The sequence below is a fragment of the Penicillium hispanicum genome (assembly GCF_028827665.1).
Source record: "Penicillium hispanicum strain IBT 35686 chromosome Unknown utg000003l_segment0_segment0, whole genome shotgun sequence".
NCBI lineage: Eukaryota > Fungi > Ascomycota > Eurotiomycetes > Eurotiales > Aspergillaceae > Penicillium > Penicillium hispanicum.
In genome coordinates, this window is record NW_026623195.1 from 183,935 (window position 1) to 204,330 (window position 20,396).

The 20,396-nt window shown below is 51.7% G+C and overlaps 9 protein-coding genes across 9 annotated transcripts; 3 read left to right on the top strand and 6 right to left on the bottom strand.

Annotated features, from left to right (window-relative positions):
• Positions 1-472: 472 nt before the first annotated feature.
• N7459_002473 (uncharacterized protein) lies at positions 473-1,058 on the bottom strand (the record flags this gene model as incomplete). The annotated part of the gene is made up of 3 exons (XM_056941658.1): positions 473-703; positions 754-934; positions 988-1,058. 3 exons carry the CDS (start codon positions 1,056-1,058, stop codon positions 473-475), a joined length of 483 nt encoding a protein of 160 aa, XP_056801541.1.
• A 1,569-nt stretch (positions 1,059-2,627) lies between these two features.
• On the top strand, positions 2,628-2,986 carry N7459_002474 (uncharacterized protein; the record flags this gene model as incomplete). Its single annotated transcript, XM_056941659.1, has 2 exons — positions 2,628-2,720; positions 2,804-2,986. The coding sequence occupies 2 exons, from the start codon at positions 2,628-2,630 to the stop codon at positions 2,984-2,986; spliced, it is 276 nt and encodes a 91-aa protein (XP_056801542.1).
• A 1,077-nt stretch (positions 2,987-4,063) lies between these two features.
• N7459_002475 (uncharacterized protein) lies at positions 4,064-5,662 on the top strand (the record flags this gene model as incomplete). The annotated part of the gene is made up of 1 exon (XM_056941660.1): positions 4,064-5,662. The coding sequence occupies one exon, from the start codon at positions 4,064-4,066 to the stop codon at positions 5,660-5,662; it is 1,599 nt and encodes a 532-aa protein (XP_056801543.1).
• Positions 5,663-5,875: 213 nt separating this feature from the next.
• On the bottom strand, positions 5,876-6,829 carry N7459_002476 (alpha/beta hydrolase; the record flags this gene model as incomplete). Its single annotated transcript, XM_056941661.1, has 1 exon — positions 5,876-6,829. The coding sequence occupies one exon, from the start codon at positions 6,827-6,829 to the stop codon at positions 5,876-5,878; it is 954 nt and encodes a 317-aa protein (XP_056801544.1).
• A 1,908-nt stretch (positions 6,830-8,737) lies between these two features.
• N7459_002477 (uncharacterized protein) lies at positions 8,738-9,284 on the bottom strand (the record flags this gene model as incomplete). Its single annotated transcript, XM_056941662.1, has 2 exons — positions 8,738-8,864; positions 8,920-9,284. 2 exons carry the CDS (start codon positions 9,282-9,284, stop codon positions 8,738-8,740), a joined length of 492 nt encoding a protein of 163 aa, XP_056801545.1.
• A 693-nt stretch (positions 9,285-9,977) lies between these two features.
• N7459_002478 (aminoglycoside phosphotransferase family protein) lies at positions 9,978-10,745 on the top strand (the record flags this gene model as incomplete). The annotated part of the gene is made up of 1 exon (XM_056941663.1): positions 9,978-10,745. One exon carries the CDS (start codon positions 9,978-9,980, stop codon positions 10,743-10,745), a length of 768 nt encoding a protein of 255 aa, XP_056801546.1.
• Positions 10,746-11,379: 634 nt separating this feature from the next.
• On the bottom strand, positions 11,380-14,508 carry N7459_002479 (ankyrin repeat-containing protein; the record flags this gene model as incomplete). The annotated part of the gene is made up of 1 exon (XM_056941664.1): positions 11,380-14,508. One exon carries the CDS (start codon positions 14,506-14,508, stop codon positions 11,380-11,382), a length of 3,129 nt encoding a protein of 1,042 aa, XP_056801547.1.
• Positions 14,509-15,317: 809 nt separating this feature from the next.
• On the bottom strand, positions 15,318-16,511 carry N7459_002480 (geranylgeranyl pyrophosphate synthetase; the record flags this gene model as incomplete). Its single annotated transcript, XM_056941665.1, has 1 exon — positions 15,318-16,511. One exon carries the CDS (start codon positions 16,509-16,511, stop codon positions 15,318-15,320), a length of 1,194 nt encoding a protein of 397 aa, XP_056801548.1.
• Positions 16,512-16,992: 481 nt separating this feature from the next.
• Positions 16,993-20,353, bottom strand: N7459_002481 (vacuolar protein sorting-associated protein 54; the record flags this gene model as incomplete). The annotated part of the gene is made up of 3 exons (XM_056941666.1): positions 16,993-17,182; positions 17,244-20,076; positions 20,134-20,353. 3 exons carry the CDS (start codon positions 20,351-20,353, stop codon positions 16,993-16,995), a joined length of 3,243 nt encoding a protein of 1,080 aa, XP_056801549.1.
• Between the last annotated feature and the right edge of the window lie 43 nt (positions 20,354-20,396).

Here is a 20,396-nt window from a genome sequence, read left to right on the forward strand (position 1 = left end):
GTTGGACTGGGGAAAGCTAGTCTGATGACGTCACTGGCCCACCCTGTAGACAAATTGTAACTAACTAGGCAGTGGGTTAACTAACTAGTTCACTATGTAGTTCACTATGTATTTAGTTAACCAGTATAGACTTCCTCTAATCTCGTCTAACTTGTATATCTCGATTCCATTCCCTATCTCTCGACTTTCATTCGGAATGCTCGATCACCCGATCTGCATGATAGCTGCACAATCCCGGCCTCACATTGCCCCAACCAATATACATTATACCGGCTTGCCTGGACACCGCTGCAGTCCATAAAGGACTCTTTTGATTATATTATCTACTCATTCATCCTCAATATCATTGTTCCCATCCCATTGTGCTCTATCTAAACATGCAATGTATGACTGATCCTAAGAGGCCCAGCTCGACGGCATCGACTTCTCGCCAACTACCGCGATCAGAGATCACTCTCTCAAAGAGTGAGTTCTAGAAGCCATCTGTGACCGCCATGTAACCCTGTCTCGTGCTTATAACGATGACTCTGGCCACTTTCATCTTCACCTCCTCCATCCTCTCATCCGGACCATGCTGGATATGGAAGAGCCCTTCCACTTCCAATATCGACCTCGCTTGGTCCAGCGACTGAACGAAGACCTCATTCTTCCATTCGCCCAAGTGTTGCGAGTGCTCCTTCATGGAATATGGCGCAAGATACGACTGCTCCCCGAGCAGCCCTCTCTGCCGTCAACTCCGCCGTCGACCCCTACACTCTCTCCCACGCCCTCACCTCCATCGTCTCCTGTCCTCGCCTCAGAGACTCCTTCAGTAGCACCGCAATCCTCACTTCCAGTCCCCTCGCTGCGTTCATCTTGTCTCGGCTCCCAAACCTCCTTCCTCAGCCCCTCCGTTCGGTTCTCGGCCATCTGCGCCGACCGTCTACGGGGCAGCCTAAATGCAGACGGTATCACACAGAATGATATTTTGGGACCGCTCAGACTCACCAACCCTGACTCATCCGCGGAAGTGAGTCGCTTGGAGGATACACTGATCCCGACCGAGATACCGGGACCATGCGTGGCAGAGCCAGCAGGGGCGACCACCTATCTGCCGGTATTTGCACCAGAGCAATCGCTATCCTTGACCGTTGCCGCAGGTTTGCAAGAGCTCAACCCGTCGACCCCCCGGGGCGACTGGGCTTTCCTCCTTTCCGATGATGCTGATTACCTGGATGCCCCAGCAGAATCCTCGCCCCGCTGGTCGACACTATCTACCCCAGATGAGACTCCGATCCTGGAGAGAGCGCGCCTTGTCTCGTGGGTTGGCTACCCTTCCTCGATGGAACTCCCCATTCCTCCCGTGTCTTCTGAAGACCAGGACTCTCGACAACAGACTATCGGCATACCGTCTCACAGACCAGCAAGCCTAGCCAGTACCATGCGGACGACGGTCTCGACCGAGTGGTATGGCCTTCCGTCCCTCCAGTCTGCTCTCGAGTCTTCATTCGACCGCAGTCAATTTCCTAGACACTTGTTACGAGCCAGCTTTCTATCACAGGATGAAAGTCATCGTAAGGGGCTCTCTCTAAGTACTGGATTTGACCCCTTGGAATATCAACCCATTGACCCTCCAATTCCTCCCAGCTTGGGACTATCAGAAGAGGCCCAAGACCATTTGCACCAGGATCTAGGTTGCGACAGTTTATCAGCGCTCCCAATCCAAAACCCATCCCCTCCGACTACAAATCCTTTGCCACGTCGACGAACGAGCAGAGAAAGAGGCATCTTTGTGAAGGATGAAAGCGAATCTCTCTTGGCTCTCGTCACTCGCACGGGCTTTTTTGCTCAGGCTGTGAGAATGAAAAATGTCAAAGAGGAGCGGGCTGGATGGATTTAGCGTGACTCGCTCTGATTGTCCTCTTTCACCTCTTCCCTTTTTCCTAATTGTTTGCACTCTGTGTACGATGATACCCCCTTTACGCCTTCTTTCTCTTCTGGCTTCGCTCTTTATGCACGGTAATTGGCAGTTCATTTTGACTGGAATCCAACTCTACTACGTTCCGTGCTCCCCATATTAAAGGTTGACGCAATGATAGGGGCCCTTTGGATTCTATGAGCTTCGTGGCAAGCACCAACCACTCACACCGCATATTTGCCTTTACAGTGGGAAATAGTAGGACAGCGTGAAAAAAATAAGAAGCTAGGCTATTCTGATTGATATACTGGGATCGTATGTTTGGGCTGTGATGAATTGTCCTTGCGCTGATTATTCTGAAGCAAAACCTCGCTCCCGCCAAGGTACCGGATGAGAACAGTCGCAATTAGACTGAACGCATCAATGGTCGAGTCATAGTCCACTCCAACTCGACGAGACCTCTTCCAAGTGCCCCAGCTTGAGATCGACCGAAGCTCAACGCTCATTCGCCGATCAAGTCATTGTGGATCCATGACCTCACTATGCTGTCAGCTCTGATCTATAGAACCAAGGTATTGATGTACTGGACAGAACTGCTCATCGAGCAGGACCTGGGACAGTGTTAAATACCTGCGATTCCTCCAACTTCCCTCAACCCGATCTGTCCGATTGCTTTCAATCTACAAACCTCTCTTCCATTTCCACCCAACCTCCACACCACACCTTCACAATGGTTCGCGGCGCCCAGTACGACAATGGAGTCCCTCAGAGCGACAACGCCATTGAGAATGGCCCTAACCAGGTTCACGGTGTCGGTGCCACTGTAAGTGCTTCAGTGCAAAATATCTCCCACCACGACGTCTATTTCTATTGAGCCTGGATTCTAACAGCACTCTCTTTCACTAGGACGCACCCATCAACCGTGTGAACAAGGTCGCTCCCATGCCCGAAGAGACCGGCTCGCAGCGCGATGTCTATAGCGGCACCGGTAGCGGTGGTTCCGCTACCCACTCCGGCAGCGGCAAGGGTGGCCACGAGCCCAAGACCCTTGGTGAGAACAAGGGCCGTGGTGCCCAGGGCGTGAACTAAAACCCGACTCATTCATTTCGAACATTTTACAACTACCCCTTTTCCCTTGAGGATGCTCCTGACTACATCCCAAGGTGAGATGAGATGCGCATCATGTGCTACTGTACACTGCAATGGCCAGTGGAGTTTGTGGATACGGTTTCCAGAGCCTGTTCATCATCATATCATAGCTTCATGAATACCATGACATCTATTGTACAACGACTTTTGTTCAACTAGTTTTTAGTGGTTTGATCTTGGAGTCTTTGAAGCATCCATGGTACTTGTGGTGCGTCCCAAGGCCGCTGCCGCCCGTGGAACTATAAACAGCTGGAACATGTTGGTCTTTGTTGAATTCTAACATTGAAGATTTGAGCGTCTATGGATTCCAGATACGTTGACCAGTGGGAAATAGTTGTTGGTTCTCTTTGACGCAGTCTAGGTAGTACCTCCACTCAATCTCCTGGAATAGCTTTTATCCCGCTATACTTGGGCAGGATTTGAACTGTCCGTCAACTAAACCACACTGGTGGTTTGGGGTGGTTCTATTTGTTTGGTGAGGGGCTCTTTTATCAAAGATGCTCAAAAGGAGTCCTGTCAAGCATGTTTCTTTGTTCATGATAGAAGGCACGATGGTCGAAGTATATATTATTACCACCTGCGCAGGCCGATCGACATTTCATTGATATACTCATCTATTACCAAGGGCCTCACGTCGAAAATACCACCCAGCCCAGAGTTGCCCTCGTGGGCTGCAACAGAAGCTCAAAGTCAAGACAAGAATCAGAGCAATCTCATGAGATATAGTAGAGCTTTGTCTGCGGGCAGCTTCCATCTCTTCTCTCTTCTTTTTCTACTTTTCTTTTCTTTTCGTTCCGTTTCCTTTCTTCTTTTCCCATTTTGTATCTCCATCTCTCTAGATCTGTTGCGCTCTTTGTTCACCATGTATTACCACTTCTTCTTGCGCAGTTCTTTGATCGAAAATAGGCCGTCCATATGTATCAAAAGAAAGAAGTTTTGAGACATAAAACTTAGCCAGGAGAATACGGCTGTTCTGAATCAGACACAAGTCCAAATTTTTCGACTCCTCGCGTCAACATGAGCCTCGCGCAAGGTGTCTTAGCAGACGGATTCACTTCCGAGGTATTTCTCGACCTTTTGTTAGAGAGAGTGCTTCGTAATGAGATTGCGCCCAATGGCCCCGAGATCGATATCGCAAGCATTGAAGAGCCCATCATGTCAACGTCCCAAGTTCGCACCGTGGCCACTCAAATACATTTGCAGAAGTTGCCCGTCGAAATCATTCAGATGGTCCTCAACCGCCTGTTCGATCTACAGACGGGCGACCCACAATTGACCCAAGCCAGTCTTCACACCCTGCATACCCTCATAGATCATGGGTCGCGGATGAAGGCTGCGGTCATCGCCTGGCTCGATACCGACAGGGTCCGAGAGATGTTTGATTTCTTCCAAGACAAGCACTTGTCCTATGAGAATCTCGGAGCAGCGCAGGATTCCATTACCGCCATCGATCGCTGGCCCAGACATAAAACCACGCTTGCATATGATGCAGCAGCAACCTGCCTCGAGTGCTTTGAGCTCCTCTGTCAACTCCAGTTCATTTCGCTCGAGGGCTATGATGCAACTGGCCAAAGCTGGCTTACAGTGGCCATCCGCAATCACAACCAGCCTGTCATCGAATATCTGATTTTCAACCTGACCGTTGAGCAACTCCACACGAGTATGGCCGTCGCCTCGATCTATCAAGATGGCATGCCAGAACAGCGAGTATTCGGCAGTCGAGGTGAAACGCATCCTCTTGTCGAGCTCGCTGGACAACACAACTCCATCGGGTTCGAAAAAGTATATGATTGCTTGGTAGCCGCCGGCGTCTCTCTAGAGGATCAGCTGTGGAGTGATAAGGTCAAGCTCGACCTCTGCGCCTGCGTAAGTCCTGACTTCGCCGAGCGCCTCTTCCAGAACGGTCACCATATCGGCAATATCATTGGGGAATTCACGACTTCATGGCATGAAGCGGTGCATAATCCATCCGGCAGCGAGTTTCTGGATTGGCTTCTCAAGAGATCAAGCACCAGCCCGAACGTTCGAAACTTTGATGGCCGCACCCCGTTGATGGAGGTTGCACCGGGGTACTTGTCGACTGCGCCATACACCGTCCCATGGCTCTGCGAGCACTCCAATCTCATGGAAAGGTGGCACCCGGGGGGAAGCCCTGCGCATGCTCTGAAGATTGCTGCCATTTCCACGCATCCCGCCAGCTACCACACGTTCACTCACATCCTGGAGGGACTGCCAACATCCTACACCCATCAGCTCGGCGTTGCAGAGACCACATTCAACCAGATCATCCAGGGGCTGTATCTTCACCGGGTCCCGAAAACCGGAGCGGGGTGCACTGCCAGTCTCGAAGACTACGACGACGAAGTTCAATTGGACAAGTTCGCGCGATGGCTCGGATGGGATCATTCCGAAGAGTTGGAGACATCAGAGGACGCAAAGCGGGTCGCTGCTCGCAAGTGTCAGTCACTTGTTAGACATCTGCCTCCCTCGTGGGCTGGATCGCTCGAGCAGAAGAAGGTCTGCGCGAATGCGCGAGTGAAACGCCTTGGCTTCCTCACGAATAGCCTGATCACGCCGATGCCCGAGACACGCAAGGTCAATCCTGTGCGAGAGTAAATGAAAACGGGATTGTCAGGCCGGTGGATGGAGATTGGTGTTGGTGTTTAGTGTGGAAGCGGCTGAAATCTGCTGGAGTTTGAAGGAGATGCAGATAGGTAATAATTAGTTAGATCGCCAGGCGAATCTTTTGGTCGTTCAATTGCATAACTCATGGTAGAATCAAGGCAGCTGCTACAATTCTACCTCCTTCCATACCACTCCCAGAGTGAATCATGCTCTGAGAAGATCGGCCACGATCTCATCCATATGGTTGGCCGACATGCTCAGATGGCCATCATTCGCGAAGAAATGCGTCTGGCAACCGGTCATCAACTCTGCCGCCTTCTCAGCCATGCCACACGGCACATTCCGATCAAGCTGCCCATGCCAGAGCCGGATGCCCTTTCCGTCGAGATCCTGGAGCCGGAAGCCCCAATCACTCAGCAACATCAGCTCCGTCGCCAAGGGCCACCCACCCTGCCGAAACGCTCCACGCAGGGACTCGACCGCGACCGATCGAACATTCGCATTAGCCCACGCCGCGCGCTCCGCCGCCGGTCGCGCCGCCATGGCCCGGTCCATCTCGGCTTCGAGAACGTGCGGATCCGCATGTCTGGCTGCGCGGCCCATCGTCCAGTCCAGCATCGCGCCCGTCGCGAATCGTGGCAGCCACGCGCCCGAGGCGAGCAACGCCCTCAGCTCGGGGAGCATGCCTGCCACGCCGAGGGAGGTCGGGTAGATGCCACTCACAACGGCCACGCCGCGGAGGCGCCCCTGTGACTGCGTGTCGGGCGAGCTCATATCAACGCGCGGGATGGCGCTGGCGCAGGCCAGCGCGTACGGCGCGCCTCCCGAGACCCCGAGCACGTAGAACTGGGCAATGCGTAGATGGTCGGCCACGGCCAGGACATCATCGGGCCAATCTAGTATCCTGCGCTCGTCGTCGTGGGTTGAGATTCCCACGCCGGGCCGGTCGAGCGCGACGCAGCGTGCATCGTGTCTGTGGAGAAGCTCCCGGCTGAGACACCTGGCTTCCGTAGCAGAACCAGGGAAACTGTGGAAGTAGAAGATGATTGTTGGTCTCGCCGTCTTTTCGAGGTCGAGGGCTCCGCCGTATACGGTCCAGGCAAGGGTGCGCCCCGAAGGGAGAGTAAGCGTGTCGGTATGCTCGAGCCGGTTAGCCATGGCAGAGATGGAGTGCTGAATCGGACTCGCAGCTGCATGTCACCACAGAATCGATGCGAAGGGGATAGCTACGCGTCTTCCCCCCGATTGTTGCAGGAGTTGGGGTTTCTTGGCGCGGGTGGAACTGCGCTCTACAGCGGGACCGGCTAGAGCCAAGGTATTCTTATAGTCTTGGTCTTAGGGGCCTAATGCAAAAAAAATTCAATCACTTGAGAAAGACGTTCTATCTACTAGATCCTCCGCCCTCGCTAGCCACGAACACCAGCACTCACAGACTTGGGGAACCGGTGGGATGGACTGAGGGAGTCGACCGAACTGTGGTCGGCAAGCGACTCGGCGTCTTCCTGGACCTCGTGGCGGTCATCGATCTAGTCGTTCTCGTTCGCCCGCGAGTTAAACCCGAGCTCGCGACCTTCGTAGACGGCGTCGCAGTCGAACTCACAGTCGGCATCGCCGTCGGCGTCCAGTAGCGGATTTCCGCCGATGGAAGTCCAAAGGACTCAATGAACTGCTTGTAATCGACATCACACCACTCTTCCATATACAGCACCCAGTCCTTCTGCCCGTCTGCTGGGATATAGAATACTCGACAGCCAGGCCGGGTCCCGAGCAAGTACCAGACATTCCCTCCCTCACCATTCTGTCCCTTCAGATGCACCGAGCCAGCTGGGATCTTGGCGCCTGCAAATTTGCCATCAAACCACCAAATCGTGGCTTCCATTTTGCCGTCACACATGGTGAAGGTCGAAGACGGTGCGAGGCCTATACCAGTCAGTCAGGCGAGTCAACCAGAAACGAGCTCCAAACTGACCTGCAAAGCACTTGTTGGTATTCTTATCCCATCGGGCGATCGGCGGTGATGCGTCCGGGCAGAAACCTGTATCCCTCATATGGTATCGCAACCGGCATTCATCATTTTCATCCTTGAGCAGCTCAACCCAATCCTCCTTGTCTGACTTGGCCGGTCCGTAATCCGCCAGAGGGTGGGTTTCGGCGAACTCTTCAAAGGCCGAGAGCGCAAAGGACGCAGAGGCAGAGGCGGTCGTCGTCGTCGCCGTCGTGGTCGCGGTGGAATCATCCCGTTCCTCCGCGCGCGCACTCACCACGGCGCTGAAGGCCAGCATCCACCCGAGAGTGCAGAGTTTCATATCTGCTGTGGAAGGAGGCAGAGCAGTCAAGAAGAATGGGAACCGATCGGTAGAGCCGCAAGATCCCGCAAGGGTTCCCTCGGGAGTGTGGTTGTGATAAGAGGTGAGATGGCCGCGACGATACATCTCTGCCAGGCGAGGTCCCGCAATATAAATAGGGATGTAGTTCTGGACCCCATGCTCTTTTTCATCCCGCACCCTCTTCTTTCTCAACAGATGGGTTCCTGTCCTCGGCCCTAGTGGATCAGATGCCGCTGATCAGCGATCCAGGGACGAGCGGATGCAAAATGGCCCCGCGGCAGTCGAATTAGTTACTCGATATGCGATAGCGTATTTTGGGAAGAGTCCGCGGTGCCTCACCGGGGGCGGTTTCTCTCTTGCTACCGTGATATTCGAAATTAATTCTAATTCCACTCTCACGAAGTCGTTCCCGAACCCTAACTTGAAACGCGCTCGTCTATATCTAGTTACAACTTCGAGCATCAGAAGAGTCATGCTCGCCAAGGATTGTCTGAAAGGACTACTCGGCAGCAAGGTAGTAATTCAATCTCGTCCATGGATCCATCCATGGATGATAGTTATAGTTAGCGAATTGAGAACAGCCCACACTGGCATACTGGTTTCCTCTGTGTATAGTTTGAAACTACCTTGATGCGGTCATTTTACCGCCTCCATCTGAATTCAGCATGCAGGTCATGGAAGTCTTGTTATCACCAGCACGTTGAACATCCTTATCGTAATTTCACTAATAAAACTCCCCTTAAACCATATGTAGCTGCTTTCGCTCCTTATGCGTGTGATACAGGTATAAAAGGTTTGGCCAGATCTCACTGGGAACTTCCTGGTGGACATAGCTTCTCTGCGCAAGGTCATATACGATGGTATACCTGTTGTAGCAGATGAGCAAGTGACTTGTGTTAGAGGACGACTTTCCAAACTTACACCCACCACCGGCAGCCCGAGCCTCCACCAGACATCATATATTTATCACGGCGAAGACTATAGATGAGACGTGTGATAGACGAGACAGTGATTTCTGCCGCAACTGGAAAGTCCCAATACATGATGGCGGATGTGGTTTGAGTATAGCCATGTTTCGTCCACTCGAGGATCCCACTCGGATCGCCAAATTCAGCTCTCATATTGGTACGAGTGGACGACATGCCGCCAGGATGAAGTAGGTAGATCGACCAGTGGTTGTCGCTGGTGTTAGGGCCAGCTGCCCCAAGGGTGTGTACCACCACTCGGATATGCGTGACTGGCGTAGTGTCTGTTTGAACCGTTTGAGGAGGCAATAGAGGCGCCATTGTGGAAGATAATTATCGAATGGTAGATGGTAAAGTAAACTTGGAAGAGAAAGATCAAGAGCGGCTGGAGTCGACAGTCTTGCCCGTTAGAACTTATATGGCCCGAAGGACTAGGAGACTGAGCTACAACAAGGATAGAAAAATGACCTATCGAGTACCAGATCAAAAGGGTCGGAACGCAGACATTAGCGTAAATATCGCGAACCCTGCAACGGCCAATGATTTGGTGGGGCGGTTTTACATCCTCTTTTATCAATTGGGCAGGACGGGTTTGCGATATGTTGGTGGGCACAGGCCCTTAGGGAATACTGACAAGGTGCATAGGAAGTGGTTCAAGATAGGCCGTGAGGCCGTGAAAAAAATAGCCCGGTAGGTTTGCACCATTCCTGCTCGAGCACTCTCAGTTGACCCTGATGGCGACTTGCTCAGGTCCAATGCCCGGTGGTGTAGTTGTTACACTGCCCGGGTTCCAGCTCGGGTTCCAGCTCGGTAGGCCAAGATCGCAGATTCGGCAGTATTATAATTCCGATCCCCTACCCCTAGCGAGCTGGATGCTCTTACACCGCTCGGTACTTATCATCTCTCCTCTACTCAGCTCCCCTTTCGCCCTTCGCATTTCTTCGTTCTTGATATCTACTCCCTGCAAAGCTGTACCCCTTATAGCTCTATCTTCCCACAACCACGTTGCAGAACATGACGCTTTCCGAAGACTTTCAACCAGCCTCAGTGATCGCTTATTGTGCAAATCCATTGCCTGAAAGCATTGTCAGCCAATACGGAAAGCGCGTCATCAAACTCTCTGATCATCACGTCGTCAAATGGGGCCCAGATGTAACAAAAGAAGAAGCCGAAAATCAACGGATAGCATATGAACGTGTGGATAGTCGCATAGTCCGTATTCCCCGTGTCTATGCTTTCTTTTCCGATGAGCATGGCTGGGGCTATATCGTGATGGAATTTATACAGGGAAAGGTCCTCGATCCATTAGAGGATATTTCTGCGGTCAAAAAGGTTGCCAGCGTGCTTGATTATTTCGGAACGTTACGACATAGCATTCCTGGGTCTCTATGTGGAGGGTTTTGTCGCGGGCTTCTTTTCCCCGACACTGAAGATTTGGTCTTCGACAGTCTTGATAAGATGGAGAAGTGGTTCAATAGCCGGCTCTTCGCACACAACCCGAAGCTAACTTTCCAGGATTGTGACCTTGTGCTTTGCCATTTAGATATAGCACCTCGAAATATCTTGTGGCAGGAGGATGGGTCTCTCTGCTTTATTGATTGGGCCTCTGCCGGCTTCTATCCAAGGCTGTTCGAATTCTGCGCGCAGTGGATTATTGAAGGGAAAGACGGCACCTTCAATTCTATTCTTTTGAACTCAATGAATATCCTTCCAGATCATGAGATGGCACAGAAAGAGCCCCTTCTTTGTGCCTGGAGGAATATCCAAAAGTATCCTTTGTAGGTTTAACCCCAACCGTTTGTTGACTGAAACTTATACGCTTCTAGCCGATCTAAAATGTCAAAGCCAAACGAAAGATTATCAGAAGATTCGACGAGCTTGATCCCTGTGCCTCCTCCTCCAATGCCAGAATACCCAGCGGACTGGTATGAACAGGATCAGCGCGAATGCTTTGCATCGACGAGCCCCACTCCTGTTGCCTCTCCAAGCACGCTTCCAGGAGCTGGAAAACACAATGGCCTTCAAAACCGCCTGGCAAGCCTTTTACGCGCAATATTTATTCCATGCGCAAAGTCATCGGAAGCTGTATTGGAGCTACTGTGGAAATACACTCGTGAAAGGAGATGACTATCGCATACAATGGCGAGAAACCAGCCTCGCCAAGTTAAAAAAACACTTTATCCTCACTGCGAGACTTGTGATTAAACGCTACTGCCCGCGTTATTCAGGATCCTTTTCAACCTAGTCGCCGGGAGCTAGGTCAACTTCCGACGTGTAATTCGGCATCGAATGCCGCCTGTTTTTCCAAGCGTTTAGTCAGTGTCTCCATATGCTGTTCAGGTGGTTGGCAGTGTCATCAGCTCTCACTCGGCGGTTCTAATCTCACGAGTGCGAGGGGGCTATCGCCCCTTGGCCCCTACGCCTCACTCGAGATTGCATTCTCGCCCATCCCACTATCGCCCGCGACCAGGGAATCCCACAAACCGGGATATTCTCGAAACCTGAGAATCTCCGGTAGGTTAAACTTGCAGATCACGCCCTGTACCATTGCTCCTGCATCCACAAGTGCCTGTGCAATCTTGAGTCGCTCGTCGTTGAGTGGTTCTCCTCGACGGCCATAGTGAGTACCCGTGTCAAGGGCAAGGTGGAGTGCAGTTGGGCCATGGCCCGGGGAGAAGAATAGCATGTTGCCAGCCTCGGTACTTGCATGCACATCACAGTCTTTGTCGAGCAGGATTTTGGCGATCTCGGCATGACCGCCCATCGCAGCGAGATGGAGAGGCTGACCGTTCCACCGGCTTCCTTGGTATAGTCCCGTCGGCTTATCACTCTTATCATTCCATGATCTAGTGGCGCGATGAACATCTGCTCCTTTCGCGATGAGCATCCGGACAATCTCGGTATGCCCTCGATAACAGGCGATATGTAGCGGGCACCAGTCGGAAGGGTCAGAGATGTTGGTATCAGCGTTGAAACCGAGCAAAAGGGAGGCGAGCTCGCTGCTTCCTCGCTCAGCCGCGAGATAAAGCGCAGGAACATCGCTCGAGGCCCGGCTGATCTTGACAATATAATTTGGATCCACTCCGCTTTTCAAAAGAAGTGAAACCATCGACATGTTGGAACGGTGATGCAGAAAGGCATCGTCAACCATGTTTCTCTTCTCTCCGCGTTCGATACGATCTCGAAATACTTCCTCAGGCACGGACTCTAAAAGATTCAGATTTGGGTCGTCTCGCTTCCTTGAATTCAAAAGCGCATCCAATGCCTCGGTTTGCCGGGCAAAGCCAGCGCAGTTCAACGCAGTCAAACCCTCATTGTCGGCAATATCAGTTCGCGCCCCGCTTGAGATGAGGCTCGTCAAGAGGAGAAACTGCCCCTGCTCTGCAGCCAGATGCAACAAGGTGCGGCCCTGTGCATTTGTATTGTTCAACGCGTCTGCCATTTTCAAACAGTAGCATGTACGCAAAAACGGATCTCCTTCAGACGTGTCTCCCAAGAATCGGGACCAATGGGAAGCATTTGGATTTCTGATGGCATGTTCCAAGAGAAAGGCCAAATCCTCGGGTTCTCCAAATAGCGCAGTAGTTAGAATTGGATCAAATGTATGCGAGTTGGTGGCATATGCGTCGGCTCCATAGTGAATCAGATCTTCGGAGATTCTTCGAGATCCCCGAAATTCGGCAGCCACAGCTAAAGGTGTTGTTCTCGTCTTCATTTCCTCCTTCTCCGGCTGCGTATCTCCTTCCTTCATCTCAATGAAGTTGACATCCGATCCAGCTAGCGAGATGCTTGCCAATATACGCTTGAACTTCGCACAAAGATCATCATCAGATGAATCTTGGTTTTTATGCTTTGCGATGAACGATTTGGCAAGTATTATGACTGAGGCAGGAGGTGGGTGTACTCCGTAGCGGAGAAGCAAGTCAATAATTTCAGCTTCAAGAGCTCCAAGAGCATTCTCGAAAACAGAACTCATATCAATATCAATGGGGAACACAGCCCCAAGGTCCGAGAAGATGCGAACCATTTTCCATCGACTTCCCAGCAGAGCGATGGCAATTGGAGTTCGCATATGATCAGTTTCAACCTGGCTTTGGACCTGGTTTCGATTGCGAATGAGTTTCATGACATTGCTTGGGTTTGCAATCTGGGTCTGGTCTCCAGTCCCTCCGTGACACACCGGCCTATTCAGAAGGGCGGAAGAGTCACGCGTGTGATGCTCCCCTGAAAGCAGGACACTGGTTATCTCTTTCAGGTATTCCTCGTCGAGATCGTTCTCATCACACCGAGCCAAGTAATGCAGTGGTGTCCGACCGTGCTGGTCCACTGTATCCACGAGACATCCAGACTCGACCAAGAGACTGATGAGCGGTAGATAGGGCTGTAGCACCACATAGTGCAGAACTGTCATCCCCATGCAATCTTTTAAATTTGGATTTGCCCCTTTTGAGAGCAGTAATTGCATAAGTTCCAAAGTCTTCTCCTCGGGCGTTTGTGTCTCGTTACGCATCTGTCTGAGGAATTTATCACTGCGGCCCAGTAGAAAACCACATGCTTGAAAAAGCGCAGATGCACCTCGTATGTCCACTCTGAAATTGTAACCACTCGTAGTGATCTTGTTCTCGAAAAGGCGGCACGCTCTGTCTGGAAGGCCATCAATCTGGTAATTGACATTCGCTCCGCCCTCTAGGAGAGCAGAGGTAGTATCCAGGAAGCCGTTCAAGACAGCTTCGTTGAGTGCAGTTTGATATAATATGCCAGCAGAGCTTGGATTTGCACCATTCTGCAACAAACATTTTATATAGCGTGGATCGCGACGGAATGCTGCTATTTGCAATGCACGTTGATAATCAACTTCTGCGCCTGTCTTCACCAATATGCGTGTGACGGACAGTTGCTCATCACGGATTGCATAGCGTAGTAGAGCAGACCTCCATCTTCTTGGATCTGCTTTCATGTTGCCAACAGCCTCCGGTCCTATCCTTGGAACTCTCCACTCGACTCCGTTCACACGTTCACCTTTTGACGTGACTCTCCAGGGATTAACGGCGAAATACGTGCGAGGAACATCGAATTTTCCCATGTTCCAAAGTCTATTCAGACAGGCAACATTTTGGGATTTGGGCACCTCCAGCTGCTGCGCAATCTCATTAAATATAGCGGCATTCTGAATCCGTGCCGCGAGGATGATGGGGAGGACACCTTCAGCGTATGGTTTGATCTGATCCATCGGTAGCGTGTGGAGTCGTGGCTCGGGTATTTCAGACTGTGCGTTGTGTCTCAAGAGTGCTTGAACGGCCGTCGAGTGTCCGCCAACGATAGCCCAGTGCAACGCCGTCCAGCCGAACCTACTCCAAGGTCGATGGTTTGAGCCGTTCGAGAGAGCTGACTGAACAAATTCTAGATTTCCGAGAAATGCCGCCCTACACAAGTCATTCCTATCATGAAATACTGTATCGTCGGCTACGCTTCGGGTCAGAAATGGGCTGCCCTTGAACGAAGCAGCTGTCGTTTCCCTGCTTTTGGTCAGAAGGGGTATCGACATGGTAGATTAGAACATACTGATCAATAGACACAATGACCTCCAAAAAGCTTTTTTGAATTTTTCGAATCATCTTAATATACTGCTCAAGCTGAGCATCTTCAAAAGCCCTGCAAGTCCCGGGTCCCGGGCTTTGCAGGTCCTGGGTGATAGTTAACAGTTGCGAGTGACAGTCCAGAGCAATGGTAGTACCCAGTGAGATGGCACTGTATTCAGCTTCTGAAGAGTACGTGTCGTTGGCGGCGCATTGTTGAAAATTTAGGAGTATCTTCATTAAGGAAACAACCTCGCGGAGATAGCAGTCCTGCGCCTGGGTTGGCTCCTGCACTTCACACGCATGGCTGTAACTGAGTTGGATTATCTCAGAAGCTGTCTGAATAGTGTCCGATATGGTCGCATTAAAGCTGGAAGCCATGGCAAGCGCGATGATGGGGGAGAGTTGGACCTGTCAACTTGGTGAGCCCACAACATCTGGAGAGGCTCGCGACGAAGTGGGGAGGTCTAGCCCCAGGCCACCCGGAACTACCGGCAACGCCCAACTCGTCTTTGCTTCTCTACTGTACTATGTCGCAAGAACAATGAAAAGCAGGCTTATGCCATAGTATTCACAGGGTGGCTATTCCTGACTGGGGAATTCCACGCCATCAATCACATCGCAGATTAGAACAGGGTACCCAACTCGTCCATTTGATCACCCCAAGATAACTATTTATTCTGCGTCCTTGTCAGTGTTCCTTTCCGCCTTCAAATCCACCTGGACACTGGATTCCTGTGACTGCTTTGGTTTCCCATTGCAACCATGCCATTCCTTCTCAATCTTCTCTGATGTCTTCTCTGGTCCCTTGGAGTCCTTCATATTCCCTAGGTTCTCCTTGGGGGGCGACCTTGGTCCAGTTCAAATAAAGATCCTCCGGGAGCATCCTTTTCTTCCCAGCCCTCTGGATCACCAGCCTGTCTTTCTGAGCGTCGTACCTGATGGTTGAATTTCCGCCCCATATGCGGGAAACTTGAAGAATTTTGTTGATGAGTGCAGTGAGTTTCTTCAGGTCCTGTTGGTGAGACTTCTCCCACAGCTGTATCTCTGTCGTGACATCTTCAACTTGTGGCATAGCGAACATGCCTCGCTGATGATAGGCACGGACAAGCTTAGGTGTTTGAGATAACCAGAGTTGCGGGATCACCTCTTCAAGTAGGAGAGGCTTACGGGAAACTCGTGTTTTGATCTCCAGGGTCAGCTCGCGCGGTATGGCTTGCCCTTCCTTGCGCATTCGCAACCTGCTGTGGGGAGATATGCTCTCTGTTGTGAGAGACAGCGATTCCAGAAGCTGCGAGAGATTATCGCTTGTCGAGTCGGGGACATTGGAAGAGGTTGCCGAGTGAGCAACATATCCATCCGTTTCGTGGCGCACGAGCAATTTCAGATCAGCCAAGGAATATGAAATGACACGGTGGTGTCCGGTACTGTTCTTCAGCTCATGAACAGTGTATGCCTTCTCGAACTCGCGACCAAAGCCCCGGAAATCGCCCGGCCCAATAATATCATAGGTAGCGGTCTCGTCACGACAGAAAATGACGGTGTTGTTGGCCACCTCCACCTGGATGGTAAATGGCTCGAGACTGTCTCTGGCCAGGCCGGGAGTGACAAAGGAGAGGAGTTTACGAATGTTGTTTCGGTCCGTCACCAAGTCTATCGACTGAATATCGAACGACGGGTTTTCGGTGTAAAGCGCTCGGAACAAGGGCTCAAGGGGACTCTCTGGGTAGCGAGCGGCATTCTGCGCAATGTAAACGAGACCGGAGTCTTTCTTCACCCGGCGAGGGCCCTTCGGGGCCGACCAACGAGCTGGGCTGCCGGGGACAGCGATAGTTGGGGTCGATGTCTCGATCCAGTTGTAGGAAGCCAGGTGGTTTACCTCGGTAATTGACACTGATCCTGACGAAACGCACTCAAGAGTCAAACGAGAGATCTCCACCTGTTCGGCCGGAGCTGCTGTGGTGTCAGACATGGTGCAAGTGGTACGTGTTTATCCACGACAGAGACCGGAAGCTGATGCCGCAGCGGGAGTGGAAGTTATGGCAAGGGTGTTTCAAACAGTGAGAGTTTCAGTATGAATGGATGCAGAGGAGGGGAGAGAGGGGCACGTGGTATCACAGGCAAAGATAGCCACTTGGGGAGTCACAGACTACAAAATCACCTCGGTGTGGGGACGAATGCAGCCTCTAGATCAAAATGCGCTTTATTCTCCAAAGTTCATCGACCATATCGAAATTCTTCCGGCGATTCGTCAATACAAAAAACGCCAGGTGATCTATAAATGCAACTCATGAGCAGGCTATGTGATGGCGATGGGCGATAGGCAGATAACAAGCATTTCTGTACAGCTTCTAAGAGATCCGTACCGGTGCCGTGGAAAACAGCGTGCGAAAGGGGTTATATGTATGGTGATGGGGCAATGAGCACTGGAATCGGTGCAGAGTGGAGGGCTGTCACGACTCGCCGTGATCGGATGCTTTGTCTTGGTCAGACTTGGTACTAGAGGGCTCCAGATCCTCGCCTTCGGTTCCAGCTGCAGCTATGGGCTTCGCCTGTACAATCTCGAGCAATTTATCACCGAGGAGGCCAGCCCCGTCAATCTTGCCCAACTTGGCTCGGAAATGTTCGACATCGGCTTGCATACTAAACACCATATTAGTCTTGCGATCAAATCTTGGACTGGTGACACCGAAACAAGATTTACCTCTTCTTGCCAGCCTCCGTCTGGACACTTGCTTCGTCAAAAGCTCTGACCCACTGGTCTCGGTAGCTGTTGAACACAGGCCCCATAATCATGTCCACAGTCATTTCGGGGAGGTGCTTGCTCAGAACGCGGTGCAGTGTTCCAGTCTCCTTGGCTAGGGTTTCCATATAGGGATGGACGGCTGCGGATGCGCCCTCCGCATCCCACTCAATCTTCTTCATGGCATTGACATGAACGGTTGACCGCGAGCTCATAATATCTACCAACTTCTCATGGATGCCGTTCTGGTGCTCCTGACAAAGCCGCTTGACTTTGTCAAACTCCGCCATAACTTGATTCGACTGGCCATGACGCCGAACAAACTCCCGTATATATGGCACAAGTGCAATCACGAAGCTCAGCGCTTGGGATGAGAGGGCAAGATGTTTGGTTGTGATGTTCTTCAGACCTGCACTGCGCGTAGCGCCAGCGCCAAGAATGAGCTGAGATGACCGCGAGTTGAAAAGTTTCAAGATCTCCAACAACTGTGGAGCAATATCCTGGATCATGCTAGGAATGTTCGACATAAGGAACTCAAACTCTTCAATACTGCGCATGATCGCCATGGCTGAGTCAGGTAATATGTACTTCTGCTCGTCAATGACCGCACTGCGGACTTTATCCTTGCCCGATCCGTTGATAGGAGCGCTTGTTTCGGACTTCTGCTTATTCTGACCATCCTGTGCCCAAATCTTAGACACTTCCACCCAGGCCTCGATATCCTTAGTACTTGCATCCAGAATTCGGGTCAAGATGGTAACTTCAGGGTCTCCGAAATCTCGGGCATCCCATCGATCTGCATCCATAGCCTTGACAATGCGATATCGTTGCGAATCACCAAACTTGGTGATGAAATCACGGATCTGGTTTCCCACAATTGTCTTCAGTGCGGTGCCACCTCGCCCTGAGATTGCTTCGCATTCATCAGCAAAGAGACGGTTCAGAGTGAAGTACTTCAAGAATTCCTCTTTCGGAAGCTGTGTTGTCTGTTCTGATCGGACCTTCAGAACCTTCGTGATCTGGGACTGGGCAATATCTACCGCTTGGCCGAGAAGACTCGACATGTCCAAAACTTGCAGAATCTCATCTTGAGCCATCGCAGACGCAGATTGTTCACTTTGCGAGGACCTAACAGTCTGGTCAAGGCTTCGTGGGGGTGACTTGACACTGGAAGCGGGAGGGCCCCCAAGACCACTAGCGATATCCAGGAGAACCTTCACTTGAACACTGAGTCGACGCAGACATTCGCTGATTCCTGTGTAAATAGCGACAAGCATCGTATAGGCATCCTCTGGATCAAGGGCGCGCAGGTTGCGAGCAAGCATCGACGATTTCTCCTGTTGGCTCCGTTGCCGATCACCATGGGTGGACACTGAAACCATGGATTCGTTATCGTCATCGCTAGAGCTAGGCAGGTGTTTTCGAATGAGGCCCTTCATCTCTCGTAGGACGGCTGTCTTGAAAGAGGTAACGGCGGGTGTTGTGTAACGCGACCTTGCAAGTCCCGTAAGTTGAATGTGTAATCTGGAACGCAGCTCGTTATCGAAGTCCATATATGCCGGTGACGCAATTGATGAGGGTCTTTGGCCACCTCTTTGGCGCGGGAAAGAGGACCCCCAGCGCTGTAAAGAAACACCTGAAGACACAGTCTGGACATGCTGCCGTAAATCCCCGAGCAGGTCGTTCAAGAAACGGGTTTCATAGCCCATTCCAATACGCTGTCTCAGCTGGTCAAGATCTTCGGACGCTCCTTCAAGAGCTTTGAGTCCCCGAAGGTCAATAGCTCGCTGCGGGAGGTCTTTGTCTTCAGGAGAACGGTCGGATAACTTCTCACCAGCCATCAACTTTTCCACCTCTTCAAGTTCGTCAGAGGCGACTTCAATATCCCCTTGCTCTACCAGCTCTTCACAGCGGGAGACGGACCCAACAATGTCACGAAGTTGGGCCACTGCGGCAGCTAGTATCCGCACATTTTCTCTCCGTCGTCTTAGGTTGACTATCTTGAGGCCACCAAGAGCCATTTCCTTGTCAATCTTTTGCAAATCGCGCCGCAATACTTGTATCCGATTCACTGAATCGGCTGCTTCCGCATGCAACTCTCGCAGAGAGCCTAATGCGGTGAAGAATGATTTGGAGGCGGTCGAGATAGACGAAATAAGATGGATTTCCACAGTGTCCATATACCACGACAGCTTCTCCTGCAGGATGGCATTGGTAGCAAGTGCTTTCCGTCCCGTGTGAACAGGCTCTAGTGTACCGTTGAGGTGGTGATCGTCTTTTATTGGCGGTCGTGGGGGGCGTACTACCTCGGATTTCTCTGAGATCACATCAAAGGTCCGAGGATTCTCCAAGCGGAAGTCCTCTTCGAAGTAAAGAGGCGGTATTGTGGACAAAGGCGTCACTAAATGACCACGGCCACGAAAGCTGGAGGAGCGCCGGCCTCGGGAATCATACGGCGAGGTAGGTCGTGAATTAATCGATATAAGGGAAGGCCTGCGTTCGGGGCTCCATGGCATCAACGATTCCGTATCCTCTGGCCTAGGGGGAGGTTGGGGCCCCTGGTTGTTTTGGCTGTCTTCTGCACTGCTTTCTTTGGATTGTTGGAAAACATCGTACAGCGAACCCACCTGGGAGAGATATGGTTGAAATGCCTTGGTGTCCACGTGAGTGATATTGGTGAGGGTGACTGGGGGGATGTCGCGGGACGATGGGGGCTTGTATCCGGTAGTAGACACAGCAGTATGCGGCGTCAAGCCAGTGCGGACAATCGGCGGCTGAAGAAGTGTCGAAATGGCTAAGGCGTACGCACATTAGCATTACTCGGTTTTCAATTCAGAAACTTTAAACAAACCATTTTGTCCAGACTCTGCGATAGACCCATGGTGTTGTGAGGTATCCAATATCCCACCAATGCTCACGATCGAGCTCGCGGTGGATCCCCTCCTCAGGGGGTACCGCTGAGGGGGAATCCGCGGCGATTCCAGCTGGGTGGTCGAGTAATGAGACAAAGACGGTACCGATGCGCCGGATGCCAGGCTGTCGATTGACTTGCGCGGGCTGTTTGGCGCCATTTCCTCCTCGTTCGCAAGGCGGTTGCGACAGCCCGGGGTCGAT